The following is a 20,896-nucleotide window of genomic DNA, read 5'->3' as shown; positions in this document are numbered from 1 at the left end:
TACAAACTGCCAAAGGCATTCATAACAGAAAAACCTAAAATGAGTCATCCGCTCCAGTAGAGGATTTCAGGTCACAACACACACACATTGGATTTCCATGATTTATGGGGACTTTCCACAGACATAATGATTTTTACACTGGACAAACTGTAGCTTTATTCTGTCCCCTAATTCTAACCCTACCTCTAAACACAGCACTCACAGAAAACTTTCTGCAAAACAGGTAAAAAAAAAAAAAAAAAAAAAAAAAAAAAATCAACACTTTCACATATTACATGTGACTATGCATGACAGAACTTGTTGGGAAGTATTAGCAAAAGTTAAAGGGTTAGTTTACCCAGAAATGAAAATTCTGTCATTAATTACTCGCCCTCATGTCGTTCCACACCTGTAAGACCTTCGTTCATCTTCAGAACACAAATGAAGATATTTTTGATAAAATCTGATGGCTCAGTGAGGCCTCTATTGCCAGCAAGATAATTAACACTTTCAGATGCCCAGAAAGCTACTAAAGACGTATTTAAAACAGCTCATATGACAACAGTGGTTCAACCTTAATGTTATGAAGCCACGAGAATACTTTTTGTGTGCCAAAAAACAAAATAATGACTTTATTCAACAATATCTACTGATGGGCGATTTAAAAAAACCGCTTCATTAAGCTTTGAAGCTTTACGAATCTTTTGTTTCGAATCTGTGGTTCGGAGCGCGTATCAAACTGCCAGTCACGTGATTTCAGTAAACGAGACTTCGTCACGTCATAAGTGTCTTGAAATTTCAATGTTTCACCACTGGGGGGTGTGACTTTGGCAGTTTGATACACGCTCCGAACCACTGGTTCGAAACAAAAGATTCGTAAAGCTTCGAAGCTTCATGAAGCAGTGTTTTGAAATCGCCCATCACTAGATATTGTTGAATAATGTCATTATTTTGTTGTTTTGCTGCACAAAAAGTATTCTCGTCGCTTCATAACATTAAGGTCGAACCACTGTACTCACATGAACTGTTTTAAATATGTCTAGCTTTCTGGGCATCTGAAAGTGTTAATTATCTTGCTGGCAATGCAGGCCTCACTGAGCCATCGGATTTTATCAAAAATATCTTAATTTGTGTTCAGAAGATGAACGAAGGTCTTACGGGTGTGGAACGACATGAGGGTGAGTAATTAATGACAGAATTTTTATTTTTGGGTGAACTAACCCTTTAAATAATTTTCAGTGAAATGCCTGACAGAAAGGATAAATGTAGCCCTTTTTTATTCTATTCAAGTTAACAGAGCACATGGATAGTATGGCTTCTGCTCTGTCCTTAAAACGGCAATTGACCGACCCTGCACAATTTTTAAAACCCACATAACATAAATTGGATTTGACATCCCATATTTTCATTTACACTTCACCATTAGCAGAACATTAGCAGGAGAAAAAAAAAAGAAAAAAAAAACAGCTACTGCAATAGGGAAATCAGTGTTTTTATTTAGACAAGAGCCTTAGAAGAGAAACTCATTCACTCTGTTTTCTACAAGAGCTGAAGATGAGACACTTCAGAGTCTTCTGGCAGATAATGCTGCACTCTTTTCTCTGTCTTTATCCCTCTCTTTCACACACACAAATGACAGAAACATTGGGCTCATTCACAGTGCATGTGGCTGAGGAGCTAAGTATGCAAAATCCTCTTTGCACATTTTGTACTAAGACTGTTTCTCGATTCATTTATTATCAACGATTTGGTGCCTCCAAATATTGTTATTAATTCATTTCTCAGCGTCACAACCATATAATTAATCTATTGGATCATTATTATCTGTGCATGGAAGTTAATTACACTTCCTATAATGCTAAATACATTATAATACAGCAGCACTTCCATTAGTGCATAATTACAGTACCATGAGCAAAACTAGGATGATGATAAAAGCAAATTCTCAAAAGCAATCGTCTCTCATTGACCCAAAAGCTTCATATCCCATTCACTGTACAATAAAGAAAAGGAACAGAATTAGTTAGGAGATGCTTAAACGTCTGCATGGGAACGCATTTGGTCAACTGCATGACTGACGCCACATAAAACACACAAATGACAGGCACATTTTGACACCAGTACATTTAAATTAGAATTTAACAGGTCAAGGTAGCACTTTATCCAAAGCAGCCAAAGTCGAGACAACACCTCCAAGTTGTTACAGACACCAGCAGGTAGAAAGTAACTCATTTTACAGTACTTTTATATATTGATATTTATGAAGCGACATCTCCGATCGGAAAACTTTTACGTTTTCCATTATTTCAAGACTCAATTAGCTGTTTTGCTATTGCACACTGACCTTGGGTAATTATATATATTAAAAAAATAATAATAATAAAGATAGCTGGAATATATTTAAAAGTTAAGACTCAACATCTCAAAAAAGTGCACATATTTTAAATGTTTCTGTTTCAATGTCTGCTCAGAAGCAAGAATAAAATGAAAAAAGAACACCACAACCACATTATTACACATTGGAATCACAAATTCTAAGCACATCACAGTCACAAACAGAATATTTGGGTGAAATATTCCCCTCAGGGAGAAAGAAGGTGGATGAAGGTGAGGCACCTGGCATGAGGATAGCAGTCTCTTTTGTGGAAGATTCAAAACACAGTATTGCAAATTGCACAGTGGAAGAATGAAAAATGAAGGGCTTAGCCAGACAAATGTCCTTAGCCTTTCTGCAGTTTGTGTTTAGAGAATTAGATGCGGTAGGCAGAGGCAGGAATGACACTGACTGATGGATGGAATAACCCAATGTAGAAGCCACTGAAGATATACAACTATACTAACAAAGAAAGACGTAAAATCCCAGCGCAGCAACGAAGAGAATCAACAGAGATAGGCTGGTATTTGCCCAGTTTAGAGAGCTTGAGATTTCACATATAATCATTTTATCCTTCGTTTGTCTTTAGTCTGTTGACAAATTCCAAAGGAAAATCAGTGGAACAGCCATTGCGACGGTCCTGATTCATTAAGCACTCAAAAAGGCTTAGCAGAGTACAAGATAGTAGATTATTAGACAAAATCATTGTTTTATTAGCTTAGTTCAGGAAAACAAAACTCTTCAGAAAGTTCCCAAGTCAGAAGAAGTGGAGGAAGAGAGAGGTTTTAGGTTGGAAAACAGTGCACTTGTTAGTATTGGTCATGTATTGTTGAGGTAAAGTCTTCAAGACTTTAAAGGATGGCTTGTGTGAACACTAAAATGGTAATGAGATGGTTTAAAAACCAAGGGACGGTTTCAGAGAATGAAAATTTGGCAAATAGGGATACTAACTTAACTTAAGGCAGAAGGTTGAATTTTTTTCAGGTGGACGTTTTATGAACTATAAGTTGAGAGCTGAGGTCTCTGTGATCAGGAGCTCGGTGCTCTCAGGTCTTTTGGAGACCCACTAGAGCGCAGCTTTCTTTCCATAACTTGGTTTGCAGCCGTTCATCACAAGACAGCGCTGAAGACTCCGTCTTACGACCGTTGTACAGATACAGTCCTCCGATCCCCTCGAGCTCAGAGGCAGCTGCAGCGTAGATAGCTGTGGATGCTCCTTCTGCAGGCGTCTGTGGATGGACAGGAATCAGAGATGAAGTCAACACAGCTGTGGGCACGTTAAGAATATTTAATCAGAGATGGATATATGACATATCAAAGAAGGGCAGAAAAGATGTTCCTGATTCCTGGAAACAAAAATCCTAAATTTTGCATTTCTGCTAATCTCGTCGACTTCACTCGTCCTTGTACGTGACGGCCATCACAACATTCCTCCTGGTGCGTGTTTGCAGTTGTAATGGCGTTCTTGTGTTTGTGCTGTAGTGCTCTTCTTGGCACTTGAAGTCTAACCCTAGCACTTGACATGTATCCTTAGCTGCAAGCTCTGGTAATTGCCACTTATATGTGCACTTTTTTGTAAGTTGCTTTGGTAAATATACTGGTTAAAAAAAATAGCATTGTATCTGTATTAAATTTCAATTTGTCATTTGGTAACACTTTAGAATAAGGTTAAATTTGTTATCATTAGTTAGTGCATTAGGTATCATGAATTAACAGTTTTTTTCTCAGCATTTATTAGGTCAGGGGTGTCAAATCCTGCTTCTGGAGGGTCAATGTCCTGCAGAGTTTAGCTCCAAGCCTCCAACCTGCCTAAAACACACTTACCTGGAAGTTTCTAGCAATTCTGAAGACCTTGATTAGCTGGTTCAGGAGTGTTTAATTGAGATTGGTGCTAAACTGCAGGATAGTGACCCTTCAAGAACAGGACTGAAGACCTCTAATGTAGGTTAATTTATAAATATACTCCTATTGATTGTTAATTAATATTTGTACACAATACATTAGAGGCTATATTATGCCCTTTTACAAAGTCTTTTTTTTGGGGGGGGGGCCTACTTGAATAGGTTTTCATGCTTGAATGTTCAAAAAACATTCAAAACAACACAATATTTTACATTGTTGCAGCACCTCTCTTCTTAGTCTGTCAGTAACACTCTGTGTGTGTTTCAGAAATGTCACGTCCCTAACCGCAAGTTTCAACACTACTAACGTAACTAGGCTTCGGCCTCCCTCCCTTTTTCTGCATGTGCCTTGCCTTTGGGCAGGAATTATTTAAATAAGGAATACTGTGATGTCTACATTTCTGGAGGAAAAAACTCAAGACTACAATCGAGGCATTTCGGGGAATTCAGAAACACTGCTTACTGGTATGAAGAATAACTCCAATATTACATAGTAACTCCGATTAATTAAATTCAATTAATTAACTTAATTTAAATAAAGTGCAATTAATTAATTGATTTTTTTTTAAATAATAATAATAATTATGCCTCGTGACCTGGGCATAAATTCCCCACTTAAATGAAGTTTTTGCAAGCCAGGGAATGAGAAGGTGTCCCATTCACACAGGACACATTCAAAAACAGCAAGATGGAAAATACTTGAATGAAACAGAGGAATAGGTGTTCTTAAAAGCTTAAAGAGATAGTTCACCCAAAAATGAGGGTGAGTAAACGATGACAGAATTTTCATGTCATTCCAAACCTGCATAACTTTTCTTCTTAATAAAAGAAATGAGGATATTTTGAGAAAATGTAAAAAAAAAAAAAAAAAAAAATCTTTAAAATTATTTTGTATTCCACAGAAGAAAGAAAGTTTTAAATGACATGAGGGTGATTAAATAATAACAGAATGTTCATTTTTAGGTGAACTATCCCAAGACATCTCAAAATCTTGTGCTCTTGATGCAAATTGCTGTAAAAAAAAAAAAAGTCTGACGTGACACAATGGCCAAAGATGTCAATCTAGTGCACGTTAAAATAAATCAAAAACAATTATAAAACAAGTGTAGATGGGTTGCAAGAACATGTTGAACATGTTAATCAACTTGAATGGATTATACTGACTTTTTGTAATGGCTAGTGAATGCATTACTGGTAACACTTTACAGTAAGGTTCATTAGTTAAATATTAGTTAATGTATTAACTAACATGAACTAACCATGAGCAATACATTTGTTACTGTATTTGTTAGTCCTTGTTAATGTTAGTTAATAAAAATACAGCAGTTCATTGTTTGTTCATAGTGCATTAACTAATGTTAACAAGATTTCAATAATGTATTAGTAAATGTTGAAATTAACATTAACAAAGCATTAATAAATGCTGTAGAAGTGCAGTTCATTATTAGTTCATGTTAACTAATGTAGTTAACTAATGTTAATTAATGAACCTTACTGTAAAGTGTTACCGCATTACTTGCCTGCCACAACACTGTTATATTATCTTTATATTTTAATTTCTTTTTGCAAATATTCATATATTGTATTTATCGCAATTAATTTGATTACATAGCTAATCATGTAATTCAATTTAAATTATTTGTTGTCGGTCCTAATTCGTACACTTGACTCTTGCCTCATGTTTACACACGTGATGCTTTCCGACTGTCATGGCTGATTATTCAAATTAGCCTTCTAATTGCAAATGTTATGGCTCGCTTCCACATCAGAAGATCTAAAAGTTGGGCTGCACAGTTGGTGAGATTGATATGCAGACGGTCAGTTGGACTATGACCTCCAGACGGATCAATTACACAGGACAGCCGATCTTCTCTAACACTGGTGCCAGATTCTCCACTTCAAACGGCTCTCTTTGAGGCCAGGCAATTGGGGCTGAGCACTGTTTTTCTCTTTTCTAGATCTCTTTCGTCTGAGGGAATTTGGATTAAACTACAGGAGCCACAAGGTTTCTCTATACTGAGCTGAATCAATACATCACAAAGAGTGTGAGAAAAGCTTCTCTCTTAAAGTTGTTAGTACTGGGGCATACGGGGACTGTGTGCTTAAGGGGAAATGGAGCAACAGCTGCACTTTAGAAAGACTTAACACTTTTATATACTGTTTTATAGGGCTGGGCGCAAAATTTACAAAGGTAGAAATGTGTCAACCAGTAGATTTTGCAGTAGTATCTGCATGGTTATCATTATGTAGGACTGCTTATGTGAGTGATAGTACACTGCATGTGCAAGATTTTTCGAAGAAAGATTATTGGAGTACATTTTACAAGAAAATACTGTCAAGTCTTTCTACTTCAAATGTTCACATTTAAAGGGTTAGTTCACCCAAAAATGAAATTTCTGTCACTAATTACTCACCCTCATGTCGTTCCACACCTGGAAGACCTCCGTTCATCTTTGGAACACAAATTAAGATATTTTTGATGAAATCCGAGGGTATCTGATCCACACAGGCAGCAACGTCAAATTGTTGAATAAAGTCAAATTGTTGAATAAAGTCGTTATTTTTGTTTTGTTTTTGCACATAAAAAGTATTTTCGTCGCTTCATAACATTAAGGTTGAACCACTGTAGTCATGTTGACTATTTTAACCATGTTTTTAACTACCTTTCTGGACGTCAAAAGGTGCAATGACGTTGCTGCCTATGTGTGGATCAGATACCCTTGGATTTTATCAAAAATACATTAATTTGTGTTCTGAAGATGAACGAAGGTCTTATGGGTGTGGAACGTCATGAGGGTGAGTACTTAATGACAGAAATTTCATTTTTGGGTGAACTAACCCTTTAAGTCAATGAAACTTGCCATTTCTTTACAATTATTTGTAAAATTTACTAGCAATTTCTGAGTGAAAATTGTTACAAAGTAAATCCTACACCAAATTGTTTTCAGTGAAGATAGAGTGAAGTAAAAAGGAATAATGCGAAATTGCACACCATGCCATTTCCCAAACAAATCAAGATGAGGAACAAAGTGAATTTAGTCGTTTATGGTTGACAAGCTACATCATAGATGACGCATATAAAATTAATATAGAATTCAATCGATATTTGCATAAGTCGGCTATTTTACAACCATTTTAAATGTGGTTCAACCAATTAGAACATAATAAAGCAAGAAGCCACAGTTTGCAGAGATTTTATAAAAGTTAGGGGCCGTTGCTTCGTTTGCAGCTCAGCCAATCATAACTAAAGACTGGAACTATTCATATTATATTAGTAGTTTTACTATTTAGATTCTTTTGTATTTAAAGGAACACTCCACTTTTTTTGAAAATAGGCTCATTTTCCAACTCCCCTAGAGTTAAACAGTTGAGTTTTACCGTTTTCGAATCCATTCAGCCGATCTCCGGGCCTGGCGGTACCACTTTTAGCATAGCTTAGCATAGTTCATTGAATCTGATTAGACCGTTAGCATCTCGCTCAAAAATGACCAAAGAGTTTCAATATTTTTCCTGTGACCCCCTGCTTGCACAGGGAGCGTGCCTTGCAACCATGGAGACATTTGTGTGAGACGCTGCGTAATATTATTGCTCCTGCTGCACCCACGATATGGCAGCAAAGTTCCTTGATTATTACACCGGAATAAAAGTATAGTTCCTAGCCATTATCGGCCTAGAAAATCGCAACTTTTCATTCTCCGTCTGTCTTGGTACACAATGTAACTACAGAAGAGTCACGTTTTAAATAGGAAAAATATCGAAACTCTTTAGTCATTTTTGCGCAAGATGCTAACGGTCTAATCAGATTCAATGAATTATGCTAAGCTATGCTAAAAGTGGTTCCGCCAAACTCGGAGATCGGCTGAATGGATTCGAAAAAGGTAAAACTCAACTGTTTAACTCTAGGGGAGTTGGAAAATGAGCCTATTTTCAAAAAAAGTGGAGTGTTCCTTTAACTGTTCCAAAATGTAAAGTTGTTTTTGCATGGCATTTATCATGCATATCATATTTTATGAAAATCTCATAACCCTTCACACTTAAGGTTTTATACGTTAACATTAGTTTAGCTAACATGACATAACAAAGATCAATACCTTTACAGCATTTATTAATCTAGATTAATGTCGATGTTTACATGTACTAACACATTTATAAATGTGTTAGTATACCCTATATTCAAGTCTAAATGAACATTAGTATTATAAACAAAATAAATTTACAATAAATTTGTAAAATGACATTGATCTAGATTAATAAATTCAGTAAAAATGCTATACTTAATGAATTACCAAATGAACTGAAACATAATTGTTACTTATTAAAAAAACACGAGTATTTTTTCATCCATTAAGTACCTTGTATTTGTACATAATAATTCACTTGATTATCTAAAAATGGACATTACCAAATAGCTATTTAATATGTAAAGCATTATTTTGCTGAATTTACAGTGAAAATGAACTAGCGAAAAACAATGTGTGAATGTAAAATATGTTTAAAAGTATGTGTCATATTATATCGTATGTGTTTAAAAGATAAACACATATCTCCCTCATTCGTTGAAAACACAGTTCCAAAAATAAACATCAGAAATTGTATTCGTATTCAGACCGTGCACAGCAAGCACTCCTTTTCAGGGAAGAAAACCTATTTAAACACATCATTATCTTTTTTTTCTTTCTTTCTTTTTTTCTGTATTTTCTGCTCTTGGATAAACCTTCCCCATCACAGTTTCTTTTCGCCAAGTGCCAAAAAATTGCATTCTCTATATCAGGTGTTCTTTTCTATTTTGAAAGTCTTCGGCTGTCTAGTCATTAGTAATAAAATTTCTCCTCAAGACATTCATAATTTGTCATCTTTTCTTTTAAACACGTAAAGCACACAGTCCTCGCTGAGCTCCGTAATTTCTGGGTTTTCTACAGCAATTTCTGTGCCGCATACATAATGGACGCCGTGAACCGTGACTCAACCTGACTCATAAATAAGCACCCTGCAAAAGGATATTGCTGTGGCTGATAACTATCACAATAAATCAATATCAACACACCTCACCTCAACAAGGGTACGAGATTCACGGATATTACATTTGTATTCAACAGATTACACATTGAATTATCCTTTGTAGTACAAATAATTCCCCTTGAGAAGAGGCCAAGGTCACTGCCCATTGTTGTGGTTTTCATATGTTATCTATTGCACATAACCAAAGAGAGTTGTTCACACACAAAAATGAAATATATAATGTTCTAACAGAGCGTTCAACGCAGTCATATGCTGCTGTTTGCTATAGATGTTTGCTCATCTCTAAAGCTCTTTTAGCACAAGCTCAGCTGAATTTAATGGGCCAGAGAGAGAGTCTATGATTGGCTGAGGGATGACAGCTGTAAAACAGCCTGCAAAAAAAATGGTAGCAATTTTGATCATTTTGAGACAACACATCACTGAGCACAAACAGATGGGTAGTTATTGCATAGGTGGCATATAACATACCAAAGACAGTGTTGAAATAAACAGTGAGGTCCAACATTAAAACCATTAAAAGCCTAGAAATACTATATACATATTTGTAATTGTATACTGTATATTACTTTATTTTTCCTTTCTCACGCTTGCCTCCATTTTCTTTCAATGATCTGAAATTCAAGGTGTTAACATATTCTAAAAAGAAGATAAAAGAATCATGTCTGATTAACACACACTGACACACACACACACACACACACACACACACACACACACACACACCTTTGAAGCAAAGAGACAAGATAAATCCAATTATTGTTCACCCTGACATAGCGGATCCAAACCTTTAGATTTCAAGACGAAATCCAAGAGATTGGTTGAGACAGACAGATGGAGAAGAAGAAAAGAGAGAGTGAAAACAGTGTCTCCCAGGATACACCACACTGTCACAATACCTTATTGCAACATATTGGGGCAGGTGGGTTTGTCATAAAGTGTTGTCATTCAACAGAGCACATTTCACAACAACCTTGTCACTGATTCTAAAGTGTGTGTTACACACACACACACATTGTATCTAAAGGAGAATATTCATGTACTCATGAAATTAAATGTGTTTTAGATGCAAAAGCAGGAAATTTCATATTGGACCTAGAAGTAATAAAAGTTATAAGGGATATTAGTTATTATTTAATTTATCAGTATCATTCTATATAGGACATTTATCAGCTGATATTTAATTGTAGTTGCTTGCTTCTGCCTATTTTTAGATTTTAGATTACTTTTGCAATTATATAGCACTTACTTAATGGGAAAGATTAGGCAAAATTAAAAGAGCTTTCCTTTAAATAGGGCTCCCACCCAGGGTTATTATAGTTACAAAAAAAAAAAAAAAACATTAATTGAAATGAAAATGAAAATAAAATATATAAAAAATCTTAAACTTGTTTTATTTCAGCTTATAGCCAATTTCATATTTTCATTTAGTTCATTTAGTAACTTGATGTACTAAAATAACTAAAACTAGAGCTGAAATATAAATTAATAAAAACTACATAAACATACATACAAAACAAAAACTAATAAAAATGATAAAAACTACAACAACAAAAAAATAGTAAAACTAAAATGAAAATGTATAAAAACAAAATATTAAGAAAAACTACAACAGTATCTCAATACTGGTCCCAACTCTATGATGGGGACTTTCTCATCAACTATCCATCTCAAAATAATAGTATTTATACATTTCATACTTTGCATTATCACAAAATCATGTATTTATTTATTTATTTAGCCATATCAGCATCAATGGCTATTTCAACATTCATTTAATTTTGATAAAAATATTGATTTTAGTTTCTAGTGTATTTTATTAATTTTTTTTAGACAAAATAGCAGATTTTAAATATTGTTCTATTAGCAGTTATCACCCATAATATGAAAATAACTGCAGTCTTATTTCTATAGAATTTTTTTTAATTAAACCACTTGAAAGCTGTAAATTCGCTCAAGCCTAGTTCCCTCATTTCCTGTCCTATTTCTGTCCTGTCAATAAAAGCGGCAAAAAAGCCAAAAATAAAATAAATAATGAACCCAAACATGAGTGAAACTGAAGCCTTACACCTCAAGAATTCTCTGCCAAGCACAGACATGTGCCTGAATAAACCATCACACCAGTGACTCAGACCTGGTTTGACAAAGTTTGGCAAGTTCTTCAAATAACATATAAGACAGTCCAAATATGTACAGGCAATTATTATCCTTATGTAATATGATTTGCCTTACCCTGAAGAGCAGTTTAGCAAAAGGCTTCTTGGCCATCTGGGCCGGGCTACACAGATTGTCATACAGGGCTGTGTCCACCATGCCTGGGTCCACTGCATTAACCGTTACATTGTCTCCTTTGGCCCACAACTGGTCCTGTAGGTGGTAGGAGAACAGCAGCAGGGCCAGTTTACTCTGGGCATATGCACCATGGGAACTATAACACATCCTGTGGAAGAGAGACAACGGGGGGAAAAAAAGAAAGAGGCCTTGAGCGTAGTTATGCAGCTATTTTGGTGTCAACAGCCATTAATGTGTTGTTTACTGTAATTTGTGTTTGCAAACCCATTTTGACAAGAATGTGCATGCTGATGTGTTGTTGCTTCAAGTCGGATCATTCAGAACAGCAGTGAATCTTAAAGTCAACATGAAACCAGTGTTATTTAGTATTATTTATATACTATTACATACTTATTAGTATTTTGAATTAGCTTTTAATTTTATATTTTCAGTTTTCATTTCCATATTAAAAGATTTAGTAATTTTTGTGTTATATGCTTTTTGTCAGTTTTATTAGTTATTGTTTTCTAATATTTCTATATAGCTTTTTTTAATCTAATATTTTTGTTTATAATAAAAAAAAAACAACATTGAACTTAAACGCAATTATCGCTTAAACGTGATTCTTAGTGCGATTATGAAATCGCAAAGGCTGCGATTATTTTTTTTTTATGCGCAGCTTGTCAATGAAGTATGACTCCAAATGCTAATCCATTTGAAAGCACTGCGAGTTTGAGTCGCTTATAATGTCCATTTGAAAAAGCAACATGCGTCAAACATCGTTCCAGACATTAGAAGCATTTATTAACATTTTGTCCAACAAAAGACAACATTTAATAACATGTTTTTACTCCAAACTCACTTCATAATGACAGTTGAGCATCCTTCTGTGGCTTCTTACACAGAATAAGGCAGTCGTGTGCTTATTAGTCATGTTTAATCAATCAAAGCGTTTCAATCTTTTGTTTATTCAGCTACAGTGATATGATGCGTGTTATCTTCTTCTGCGGCAGGGCATATTTAGAGTTTCTGATGAAGATGGAGAAGCATTTACTACTGATCACAGAGCCGTACAGCTCTGACAAGCTGCGCATAAAATAATCGCAGCCTTTGCCAAATTGCATGCAGCTTAATCGCGATAAATCATGCAGCCCTACTTCAGAGGTTTAGCAAATTATTACATTTCCATGAAGGATTGTGAAGAATAACATATCAGGTGTTATTTCAGACATATCTTTGAAATAACACTTGATATATGATATACCTGATGTAACATCATGTCACACAATGAATGATGGTGAAAAAAAAAAAAAAAAAATCCCACATCCGATCTGATTGTTCAGACTGAGACGCACTAACAAAAACCTGGATTTCAGACCAGCTAAAGAGTGGTTTGGATTTGGTTTATCAAGTATTTTTTACATGTATTTTTCAGATTTCATCAGTGGAAGAAAAAAAAAAACTTGGTTTAGGCTATTTGTTCTATTGTAATTAGTTTATTTGTTCTTCTTCTTCTTCTTTTACTATTTACTTGAATAATTCACTTGAAATGTTTACTTGACTGACAAATACTTGATTGCAGCATATCACAGTTTTAATTTAATATGTTAATAAGTATTTTTAACATTTAACTTATAAAAAAATTTGTTCAACAGCATAATAGTTTTAGTTGTGGTGTTGAAATTAGCATCAAGAATTGTGAAATTTCACCAGCATTGGTCCATAATTGCTATATTCACATTAAAAAAACATAAATTGATTAAAAAAACCTTTCCTTTCTATGCACGTTTTGAAGTCCTAGAATGCCCTAGAATGAAGAATCCATGTCTAATCATTCAGCTGACTCATTTATCCGTTATTTATACCAGCAGATGTCTTTGCACCCACCCCTTCCTCTCTCTCTCTCTCTCTCTCTCACCTTGAAGGACATATTTATTAGGAATCTTCTGTGCCAAACCACAGCATGAACCCCCCCACACACTTAACATACAGCGTGACAAGAAGTCATCACCAGTGGAAGCAGGCACCTTGTTTGCTGTATTAGATTTGTTGTTTGTCAGTATTTTATTGTAACACTCATAACCACCCCTTTCTGCCTCCCAGGAGGCATTGCAGCATTCAGTCAATCAATAGACACACGGTGCTCTGAATCACGCTGCATGTTATAGCGACTGTGTCCTTGAGCCGTTGCGAGTCTCTGCAGTACATGACTGCAGTAACGAATGAGGACTCTCAAGACTGAAAAGCAATAAACGCAGACCTGAGAAATATAGGTTAGAACAGTGGCAATATTTTGCGGAGTAAAGCAGACGTCAACAGGATGGACTGATCTGCACTACAGGAAGATCTGTGTTTAATACAAGACACAAAGAGATGTTTCACCTTTTAAGAATGCTAGGGATGCACCAAATATTAAAATTCTGGCTAATACAGATAACTCGATATTATTTTCACTGATAAATGGCCAAATTCTAAACTTGGTTATAAATGTTTTTTTTTGTCTTAAAGGATTAGTTTATTTCTGAATGAATCACCCCCATGTCTTTCTTCAGTTGAAAAGAAATTAAGGTTTTCGAGGAAAACATTCCAGGATTCTTCTCCATATAGTGGACTTCAGCGGGGTTCACCGGGAGGAAGGTCCAAATTGCTGTTTCAATGCAGCTTTGTACGCGATCCCAGACGAGGAATAAGGGTCTTATCTAGCGAAAACGATCCGTCATTTTCTAAAAAAAAGCGAACATGCAAAGATTAAGCCAAACGGCCTTTACAAAAAACAAACAAACAAACAAACAAAAAAAAAACAATATCGGACGATTTTGAAGTTGGAGGAGAAATTTAGATGAATTTTTTCGCCCTACCGCGGTACTTCCACCTAGGTCACGCGTGACCTTTCAACGTAATGCCGTGGCGCATCGCAGAGATAGTGGAAGACAAGCATTTGTGGTTAAAAAGTATATACATTTTTTTTTTTTAAATGACCGATCATTTCACTAGACAAGACCTTTATTCCTCGTCTAGGATCACGTAGAGCCCTTTGAAGCTGCATTGAAACTGCAATTTGGACCTTCTACCCGGTGAACCCCACTGAAGTCCACTATATAGAGAAGAAACCTGGGATGTTTTCCTCAAAAACCTTAATTTCTTTTTGACTGAAGAAAGACATGAACATCTTGGATGACATGGGGGTGAGTAAATTGACTATATGCACAGAGGGTTCTTTAGAACTTCCACAATAATATAAGCCAGCTGGAAAACTTCCGGTGAGATGTCACTTGCTAGTGTGTTGAGCATCAGTAGTGTAATACTTAGTTTATATTCAGAATATAGTCACTTAAATAGTCAGGCATATCATTAATTTAGCCTTCCATCAGTTTTCACACTTTCTTGTGAAAAAAAGCATCAATCTAAATATTTATTGTGCACTTTAGTTAGATTAATTGAATAAAATGTGTGTTTTCACAAGTGTGCCAAAATCATTGATCTTGCGCTGCACTGACTGACAGCTGCTGTGATCACAAAGGGAAAGCGCAGTGCTTGCTTTCTGTGTAATTCATTCACAAGAAAAGTTATTGTTTTTCATAAGACTTTGTGAGTACTTCATACTTCACATTGACAAAATGTATTTTTAAACCTAGTTATTTTATAATGCTTAATATTTAGTCAAAAACGAAACTAAGTGAAAAACTATTAGAGGAAATGGCTGATATACTATGCGCAAATAAATGCTACTTGGCCACCACCTGCTGGTTATAGTGGTAATCATTATCTTTTTTATTTTTAAATAAGTGTTTTCTATCAAATGTTGGATTTCCTACATTTTGAAACGTTCAGTTTTACAAATGGGGACAATTTCAGAAGGATGAACAAGTAATGTTTGTGTTCATCACATTAAAAATAACATTTGAAGTGCTGGAAAAAATAATGCGTGTGCATGTCTAATTACAGACACCGCGTTTCTTAAACGGTCCCAATAGCTTCATCTTTATTGCAATTAATAAAGTTGGTTTATTGGCAAATTAGGTAAATTAAAATATTAATTAAAATATGAATACAACATTAAAATATGAATACAACATTAAAAAGTCAACCACTGATGGGTTTGTGTCGATGTACAGCGAGTACAGAATGAACAGCTAACAGTTCACCAGAAATGCCCAAGCTGGCTTAACGAAAACCAGGAAGTAGCCATGCATATAGTCAATTATCAGGAAATTTTCATTCAGAAGTGAACTAATCCTTTAAGTTAAAAATAAAACACTAAAAACTGAAAAAAATAATAATAAAAAAATAAATAATAAAAATATTAATAATTTTGAATGCTTTATGGGAATTTAGGCATCACAATATTATAATGTACCGTATGAATGGACATTAATTTTGAGATCTGCTAAAAATGAAGAACATTTAACAGTTTAAGTGAGTGATAGATGATAGCAAATATAATTTAAATGAAAAAAAAAAAATAGATAAATGAGTAATTTTACAATTAAATTAATTTTACAATTAATTTTACCATGGGGCCCGGGGCCCACTAGGGTGCTTCATGATAACTTATGAGTTAAAACAAGACAAAATAAGCATTAAAATAATTTATTAAAAAATTGTTTGAAAAAGAACAGACTCAGAATTTGTTTGTGAATATGACTACAATGACTGGGTTGTACGTTTTTGATTGTTTGTGCAGTCAGAGAAGACAATTCAGACTGCAAAAACAGAATATAAAATAGGATGTCTCTTACATGTAGCACTATAGAGTCAGTAGTGGTGCCGAACCATATGGAAAAAAAATGATTGTAAATACAAGTAGGAAGATTAAATCTTTATCTTTAAGATTCTGTTCATCCCTTCCATTCACAAAAATGCTTGAGGCAAGAATCTCAAGTGTAATACAGTAAAGCTTCTAACCTTCCCTGCAAGTCATCCAGAGTTAATCTTCCTCCATAATGGGTAGCTGAAGACATAATAACTATTCGGGAACATTTCCCAGGTTTGCCTGACTTCCTCAGGAGATCTAGCAACAAGTTGGTCAACAGGAAATGGCCCAGGTAGTTTAGCCCAAAGTGCAGCTCAAATCCATCCTCTGTTCTCCTCTCCGGAACAAGCATAACGCCAGCTGCAGACATAAAGGAACATCATTGCTGATATATTATGAACAGACAGAATATGCAGGACACAGGGAAGAATCCTACTAAGTTTGATCAAGTATTCACACCTTAAAAATGACTCATGAGCCATTTCTGAGTCACTGAAAAGCAATGAACTTCATGCGCTCAGAGAACATTGTACCGTATGCAGCTCTCTGAATACCGTGGATTGAGTATTGCTGGTTTATTGATTCGCATCTTTTTGAACGGCTTTTAACACACACAGAGAAGGATATCAGAGATGTCTTCATATGAAACTGAACTAGAAAATAACCATTTCCGCCACTAATGTTCTTAATGTGTCTCTTTCTGCTTAATTCATGTTCTTGCTGAGAAGAAATAATGTCTCAAATGAAAAGATGTGAAGATCATCATGCGTCACATTCACAGATAAACATACCCTTCTACAAAAAAACATTTCTATATCTTTACAAAGAGCGACCACAAGATAATTAAAGTTGGTGAATCCCAATATTAAATGGATGTAATCTGGTTTAAAACCCTGACTGAGACTGAGCACTAGCATTCATGCAGGAATAAGCCTCTGCTCTTGAAAACATGTTTCATCGTTATTTTGCTCTTAACAGAATTACAGCTCAGTTCGCAGGAGAAAACAGTAATCAGGATTATAAAAAATGTCCTAAGCATATTAAATGAACATTAAACAGTATGTTTTTAATTAAACTCACACTGGAAAGTTGAACCTAATGAATCCTAATTTTATCGATCCATGTTCTCTGAAGAGAGAATCAATGTCCCTCGACTCTTCCTCAGACACATGCAGTGTCTTGACCAGCCAGAGCACTAGAGGGGTCAAGCGTTGACCTTTCTGCATCATTAGACCCTCAATGGGGTGGCACAAATGCATTGGCCCATCAGCTGGCATCAGAGGGGAGGGGTGTGTGCCATAGAGAACAAACAGGAAAAGGGGAGCGTGAATTATTAATTCTCTCTGTTAGGGAGAGGACAGTGTGTGACTGTTCCTGTCATTTAGAGACATTCCCTGGGGCAGGCTTCTAAATAAAAGTCATTCAGTTAAAACAAACAACCCCCAAGGCCCTCAGGACACAGACCAGACATGTCCAACAGAGCGAGCTTAGGAGGACGCAAGAGATTACAAGTTGAGAGACAACCTATAAATGATAAATATGTAACACATTTTTCCGTTAACACTTTACTGTTAACAAAAGTTAATGCATTAGGTATCATGAACTAAGAATAAACAGCAATTTGCAGCTTTTATTATTCATTATACATTAATTTTAATTAATAAAATGTAATATCTATTACTTATACAACTTAGAAATTAATATTAACTTTATTAAATTAATAAATGCAGTAAAAAAATATTTTTTGTTAATAAGAATGCTTTAAATCATTAAAGCTGCAGTTCGTAGGTTTTGCCTCTTTGTCGCCATCTCTGTTCGAAACCTGCAATTGCAGTTATTTGCAGAATTATCATCTTTACATGGGTTGTGCATCGGCACGGCTCCTCAGCGCCGATGAATCTAATGTTTTGAGGGAATGTGTGGCTCTCAGTCACCACACCGCTGGATACTGTACTTCGGAATCACAAATTGTAGTCTTGGAAGTATGACCAAAATAAGAATTTTCACCAGAAAATGTCATATGAACAAGTAAGTAACAAATATGCCACTTTTGTTCTGACCAACGGAGAAAAAAAAAGCATTACAATAAATCGTGCTACCAATGGTGATTAAATCTAATGATCACTTAGCTCGGATCACGTCAAATAGTGCAAATTATTATTATTGTTATACTTTGTTCTCAAATTGTTAATGTTAACAACGTCAGCATTGCGTGACTATGTGTATTTAGTGTGTATTAGCGTGACCTGTAGATTTCATTTTCTGTACACTCTAATCTCTAACGTTAATTTGTCATACCGTCAAAATGATAAATTTAATTATTCCAGCTGCTGTGAGAAAAGGCTATAAATGATCCGCCACCTGCATTATCCTCACATGCGATATAGCCTACTAGATGGGACTCCTTCTTTATGTGAACAGACGTAATGTAATGACGCAAAGACGAATGGCGGCATGCTCGAATTTCTCACGGAAACCTACCAGTACCACTCAGATTAGAACACATTGTTACAAGCTTACCGTTGTGAATCAGGTTAAGGTAAGGAGTTAGTTTTGAACACTGGCTGGTTCTGTACTTCCTCAAAAATTGATTTTGGATAATTTTTAACCAAAAAAAGTTACGGACTGCAGCTTTAAATAAATAAAACTTAAAATGTTAGACACTGCAAATATGACAAATACGACAGAATATTAAAATACAAGCACAATACACAAGTACAATTACAGCACAATTGCTGTAATCAACTGATGCATTTACAGTGGGAAAATTGCCTAATGTTAAGAGGAATTCAGAAATTTACATACCATTATTGACAAGGACATGTAGTGGCAAACCTGTGGCTTTATATCTCTGGACAAACTGCCGCACAGATGTCAAAGAGGCCAAATCCAGGTACATGAACTCCACTGAAAGCAAACAGATTACAAAATCAGTACTAAAGCAGCACCTATTAGAGCTAATGCTGAAAACTAATGTAGGAATTCTGAATTGGAATGACAGGAAGATGAATTTACTGAACTGCGGTTCAAACAAATTAAACAATATAACCCTTTAAACTTAAAGCGACAGTTCACCCCAAAAAAAAAAAATCCTATTATTTACTCACCTCATGTTTTTTCATTTAAGATAATTTATGTCTTTCTTTCTTCTGCGAAACACAAAAGAAGTTGTTGGTAACCAAACAGATTTTGTTACTATTGACTTCCATTGTATGGAAAAAAACAAAAAAAACAAAAACAAAACAGAGACATTTCTCAAAATATCTTTTTTTTTGTTCCACAGAAGAAAGAAAGACATACAGGTTTAGAACGACATGAGGGTGAGTAAATAATGCCAGAATTTCTATTTTTGGGTGAACTAACCTTTAAAGACTTTCTTCAAAACTTAGGCTTTGTCAAGCCAACATATTAAATTTGTTTTGAAAAAGTTAGCTTTTCTTGTTAAAAAAAGGGGAGGAATTTCCTTGTTTCTTTGTTTACTTGAAGTTCACTTCAATTCTACTGCTTTACATTAAAATCTGAATTTCACTTATGCATCTTGTTTGCTACCTATGCAAACTCAGTAATTGAATTGGAACTTAAAAGGCATTTTCAATTCAATCCTGAATAGCATACAACCCTGGTAAGCACACATAATGAATTGCTCAAGGACGGCACAAGCATGCGAATGGCAATAATACTGAATTATCCAATAATATAAGGCCTCTAAGAATGGTCTGATCAGCTGAACAGGTCATTTTCTGGATACAAATCAGTTCAAGCACTTACACAATCACAGCAATGATGTATTCAATACAACAACAGCATTGCTCCACAAATGGCATACTGAATGAAGTATATTTTCATATGCAGCTCATAATAGTCAGAGGTAATAAAAAATAAAAGCTTGTTTTACAGGAGTTTGTTTCAAATAGTTAGAGGCTAAATTCTGTTGATTCATCCAGCGTTCTCATGCTGTAGTTCATTTAATAACCTTTTTCTGTTGGTCTGTACATCAAAGAACGTCCAATTAGTCTCATTTCAAAGCATGCAAATTATTCCACTCACTAACGCTCACATAAGGTCAAAAGGACATTTTTCCCATCATCCCAAATGACCTGGCAGTTTCAATGATCGCCTCTTTAAAGATAAACATTTGAAACAAAAACAAATCACTATAATTGCCATAAAAATTAGCTTCAAGCTTACTTACAAAATTACCAAAAAACAATAATATCTAGCTGAACCATAAGTGTAGCTAAATTTGAATGCTATTGAATCGAAGACTAATATAGCTCTCTTAATTAATAAAGTCTTGACAATACAGCTCACTACAAAGTACACCTTAAAAACAAGTTCTGCCCATTTTAAATGTATATCATTTATGTTACTAATCTTGAAAAGTATTCATTAACTATCAATCTGTCATGTTTCTTTGATGTAACATTAATAAACTCTCTTTAAATTTGACATCTACTCCATTTTGAATGAACAGACTCATATGGAACAACTAATCTAAATAATTTGATGGGTCTTCATATCTCTGTTTAAAGAGGGTCACAATCCTAATTGTGGAAACAGAAGCTAGAGTTTTGCCTACTCATCATTCCTGTTCTTGTTCTC

At 35.0% G+C, this 20,896-nt stretch overlaps 1 protein-coding gene across 3 annotated transcripts in view; it reads right to left on the bottom strand.

The window, feature by feature from the left end:
• Nucleotides 1-1,455: 1,455 nt before the first annotated feature.
• dhrsx (dehydrogenase/reductase (SDR family) X-linked) overlaps nt 1,456-20,896 on the bottom strand; it is a 45,481-nt gene continuing 26,040 nt past the window's right edge. For 2 of the 3 annotated variants that reach the window (XM_051901128.1, XM_051901110.1), the window contains 4 exons: nt 19,100-19,201; nt 16,447-16,654; nt 11,503-11,710; nt 1,456-3,582 (listed from right to left, as the gene is read on the bottom strand). In XM_051901128.1, coding sequence (XP_051757088.1) covers nt 3,400-3,582; nt 11,503-11,710; nt 16,447-16,654; nt 19,100-19,201 — 701 coding nt within the window. In that variant the 3' untranslated portion in view covers nt 1,456-3,399. The remainder of the gene's footprint in view (nt 3,583-11,502; nt 11,711-16,446; nt 16,655-19,099; nt 19,202-20,896) is intronic. The other variant, XM_051901120.1, reaches the window with a different exon arrangement.

The sequence above is a fragment of the Ctenopharyngodon idella genome, chromosome 1, assembly GCF_019924925.1.
Source record: "Ctenopharyngodon idella isolate HZGC_01 chromosome 1, HZGC01, whole genome shotgun sequence".
Lineage (NCBI taxonomy): Eukaryota > Metazoa > Chordata > Actinopteri > Cypriniformes > Xenocyprididae > Ctenopharyngodon > Ctenopharyngodon idella.
Note: the sequence above shows the minus strand (reverse complement) of the source record. Positions and strands in the feature narration are given on the sequence as shown.